Source organism: Helianthus annuus, chromosome 1 (assembly GCF_002127325.2).
Source record: "Helianthus annuus cultivar XRQ/B chromosome 1, HanXRQr2.0-SUNRISE, whole genome shotgun sequence".
NCBI lineage: Eukaryota > Viridiplantae > Streptophyta > Magnoliopsida > Asterales > Asteraceae > Helianthus > Helianthus annuus.
In genome coordinates, this window is record NC_035433.2 from 133,232,694 (window position 1) to 133,237,142 (window position 4,449).

General features: G+C 42.4%; 1 protein-coding gene across 1 annotated transcript; it reads right to left on the minus strand.

Moving 5' to 3' along the window:
• Positions 1–2,782: 2,782 nt before the first annotated feature.
• Positions 2,783–3,808, minus strand: LOC110931699. The gene is made up of 2 exons (XM_022175085.1): positions 3,511–3,808; positions 2,783–3,390 (listed from the first exon to the last, which is right to left on the minus strand). The coding sequence occupies exons 1-2, from the start codon at positions 3,806–3,808 to the stop codon at positions 2,783–2,785; spliced, it is 906 nt and encodes a 301-aa protein (XP_022030777.1).
• Between the last annotated feature and the right edge of the window lie 641 nt (positions 3,809–4,449).

Here is a 4,449-nt window from a genome sequence, read left to right on the forward strand (position 1 = left end):
TCCCACGTATATTCGGGGTCTCTACGGGCATCCCACTTGACCTTTACAATAGGCACATGTTTCCTTCGGAGCTTCTTAACCTACCGATCCTCGATTGATATTGGTTTTTCAACAAACCGCAGTTTTTCATCAAGCTGCACGTCTTTATGAGACATTGCTAGCGACTCATCGGCTAGACATTTCTTTAAATTGCAGATGTGGAACACATTGTGGATTCCACTAAGCTCCTCAAGCAAGTTTAATTTATATGCTACAGACCCGACACATTTGATGATCTCGAATGGTCCAATATATCTCGGGCTTAACTTGCCCTTCTTACCAAAATGCATCACAGCTTTCTAGGGTGATACTTTCAGTAAGACTTTGTCCCCTACTTGGAACTTAAGAGGTTTGCGCCTCTTGTCTGCATAGCTCTTTTGCCTATCTCTGGTAGCTTTTAGACGATCGCGGATTCGTATAATCTTATCTGTCGTCTTAAGGACTATCTCAGGTCCTGACAGTTGGGCTTCCCCAACTTCTGCCCAACAGACGGGCGTTCGGCATTTTCTCCCATACAAGGCCTCAAAAGGCGCAACCTTATTGCTGGTATGATAACTGTTATTGTAGGAGAATTCAATTAGGGGGATATGGTCATCCCAGCTACCACCCAAGTCAATAACACATGCACGAAGCATGTCTTATAATGTTTGAATAGTACGCTCACTTTGTCCATCAGTCTGTGGATGGTAAGCCGTATTAAAATTCAATCGAGTGCCTAAGGATTGCTGGAAGATTTGCCAGAAGTGAGAAGTGTATCTAGTATCTCTATCAAATATAATAGATATGGGCACTCCATGTAGGGATACAATCTCGACCACGTACAATTTTGCTAATTTATCGGAGCTATGCGTCTCCTTTATGGTTAAGAAATGAGCTGACTTAGTCAGTCCGTCAACAATAACCCATATTGTATCATTACCATGCTTACTTTTAGGTAACTTGGTTATAAAATCCATAGGTACCATTTCCCACTTCCATGTGGGAATTTCCAGTTGTTGTAGAAGTCCTGACGGCTTTTGATGTTCGGTTTTAACCTGCGAACATGTCAGACACTTAGCTATGTGTGTGGCTATGGATTTCTTCAAACCCATCCACCAATAATTTGCTTTCAGATCTTGATACATCTTGTCACCTCCAGGATGAACTGAGTATCTAGAGTTATGCGCTTCCTGGAGGATTAGATCCCTAAGTCCTCCAAAGATCGGAACCCAGATTCGACCATTGAATATAAGGATTCCATCGTTTCCTGATGACAACTGATCAACAGTTCCACCCAATCCTTCACCTGGAAGGTTAGCTTCTAACATAGCTTCTTTTTGCGCATTTAACAGCTTCTCATTCAAGCTGTTCTTTAGCTCAATGCTTTTAGCGTTAAATTGTATAGGTTTAACCCTTTCTTTGCGACTAAGCGCATCAGCGACTACATTCGCTTTGCCAGGATGGTAGCAAATTTCGCAGTCGTAGTCATTTAACGTTTCCATCCATCGGCGTTGTCTCATATTCAGATCCTTCTGATTGAACAAATGTTGGGGACTTTTGTGATCAGTGTGTATAATACACTTTGTTCCGTATAGGTAATGTCTCCACAGCTTCAGTGCAAATACAACGGCACCCGGTTCCAAGTCATGGGTGGTGTAATTCCTTTCGTGCACCTTTAGATGTCGCAATGCATAGGCAATCACTTTGCCTCTTTGCATAAGCACACAGCCCATGCCAGTGTGCGAAGCATCATAGCAGATAACAAATTCTTCAACGCCTTCAGGCAATGTCAACACTGGAGCATTGCTTAAATTATGTTTAAGAATCTCAAAAGATTCTTGTTGTTTTGGACCCCAATTAAATTTAACATTCTTACGGGTCAAGGTAGTCAAAGGAGTGGCTATCCTTGAAAAGTTCTCAATGAACCTCCTATAATAACCAGCCAGACCTAAGAAAATATGAATCTCTGAAGGTGTCTTAGGTGCCTCCTAGTTCATGATTGCTTCAATCTTAGCGAGATCCACTTGGATACCACGCTCACTCACAACATGTCCAAGGGATTGGACTTCGCAAAGCCAAAATTCGCACTTGGAGAACCTAGCATAAAGTTTCTCCTGCTGTAACAGCTCTAGGATGCATCTAAGATGTTTCTAGTGATCAGATTGATTACGAGAGTAGATAAGTATGTCGTCTATGAAGAGAATGACAAACTTATCTAAGTACGGCTTGCAGACTCTATTCATGAGATCCATGAATGTTGCAGGTGCATTAGTGAGCCCAAAAGGCATCACTAAGAATTTAAAGTGGTCGTATCTGGTCCTGAACGCGGTCTTGGGCACATCTTCACTTCTAACTTTGAGCTGATGATACCCTGACCTTAAGTCTATCTTCGAGAAGAAGCTGGCCCCTTGCACTTGATCGAACAGATTATCGATCTTGGGCAAAGGATAACGATTCTTGATCGTTACCTTGTTCAATTCAAGGTAGTCAATGCACAGACGCATTGAACCGTCCTTCTTCTTCACAAATAAAATCGGTGCTCCCCATGGTGATGAGCTGGGTTGTATAAAGCCTTTATCCAAAGGTTCATCCAACTGAGCTCTTAGCTCTTTCATTTCAATCGACGCTAGATGATATGGAGCTCGTGCAACTGGTGCCGCTCCAGGTACGATGTCGATTCTGAACTCCACTTGCCTCTCAGGAGGTAATCCAGGTAGCTCATCAGGAAAGACATCTGGGTAATCAGCAATGACTGGAATGTCTTCTAACTTTCATCCACTGTCACCTGTGCCATGTAAATGACACACCCACTTTTCAAGCATTTGGATGCCTTAAATATAGACACTTGATCAGGCAATCCATAGTGTATATCTCCCTGAATGGTGATCATCTCACCCGAAGGGGTTTTGATTTCGATGAGTTTCTTGTCGCATGCGATACGAGCTTGGTTATGCGACAACCAATCCATACCTAAAACTACGTCAAACCCCGTCAATTTCATTGGTAGCAGAGATAATGGAATAGAATGATTCTTAATGGATATAGAACATCTATCAAGAATAGAAGAAGCGGTTTCTATGGTTCCATCGGCAAGCTCTAGCTCATATTTAATATCTAGAGTTCTTATGGGCAGATTTAATAGTTTACTAAATTTAAGATCAACAAAAGACTTATCTGCACCTGAATCGAATAAGACTCTAGCATAAACGTCATTAATGAGAAAAGTACATGTTATGACATTGTCATCATTCACCGCTTGCCTCACATTCATTTGGAATGCTCGAGCATTCCCTTTCTTAGCCTCATCAGGTTTCTTTGCATTCTTGCGGCAGTTTGTTTTGATGTGCCCCTTTTCATTGCAGCCATAGCAGACTGCATCCTTCAAATTTTTGCATTCAAGGGTTTTGTGACCCTTCTTTTAGCAGATACCACAGGGTTTAGCCTGTGGATCCAAAGTACATTGCTCCTAGTGTCTGCGGTTGCAATTCTTGCAGGTGGGCTTCTCGCCCGATCTATCCTGGTTCTTTTTGAACCCAAATCTCCCCTTTTTCTTCTTGTCAAACCTGTGGGAGCTATCATCTTCCCTCTTCCTTTTGCCCTCTTCATTGGTATTTCCAGACCTGCTTCTGATCACATCTAATGTGAGGGATAGAGATAGATCCACAGCAGACCTATAGGTAGCAGGCTTTGAGGCCTTCACCATCCCTTTGATCTCTGGTGCGAGACCACCAATGAAGCGTGCAATGTGCTTAGGTTCAGGGGTAATCAAATACATAACCAATCTCGACATGGAATTAAAATCGGTGAGTCCTACAATCCAAGTTCTTCATGACCAAAGTCAAGAAATCAGATTCTACTTTCTCAACCTTATGTTGAGGGCAGTAAGTTTCTTTCACAAGGTCCACAAACTTGGACCATGACAAATTGTAGAGGGGGATCTTTCCCATGGATTTCACCAACGCTTTCCACCATGTTAGGGCTTCGCCCTTGAATGATTGTGAAATGTACTTCACAATGTCCTCTTTTGCACATCCGCTGATATCCACAATGGTTTCCATTTCGTCCAGCCACTTCATATAGTCGATGGCCCCTTTCTCGCCATTGAAGTCTCTTGGTTTGCAAGAGACAAAGTATTTATAAGTGCATCTTTTGGAGGAACGGGGTTCCTGATAAAAAACAATCTTTTTCGATGGTTCACTCCTTAGCAGTTGATGAGTGAACAGATTCTTCTTTTCGAGATGTATGTGGTTTCGATTGGGACTTGGAGCGAGTTGCACTAGACTCCTTGAGAACTCTATCTACAACCTTACTAACAGCTGCATCACTCATGGCCTGAAGATCAGCGCCATTTACATTCACATTTGCAGCATCGTTTCTGTCCACGATACTGCTGTGTGCTTCATTGGAATTCACCATTTTTAAGCTTTAGTG

Bases quoted from the DNA above. Each gene is read 5' to 3' on its own strand.
- LOC110931699 (XM_022175085.1), bottom strand. From the start codon at position 3,808: ATGTCGAGATTGGTTATGTATTTGATTACCCCTGAACCTAAGCACATT. The intron at 3,391-3,510 runs GCAAGAATTGCA...TGAAGGATGCAG, and splicing joins ATCGGGCGAGAAGCCCACCT to TCTGCTATGGCTGCAATGAA.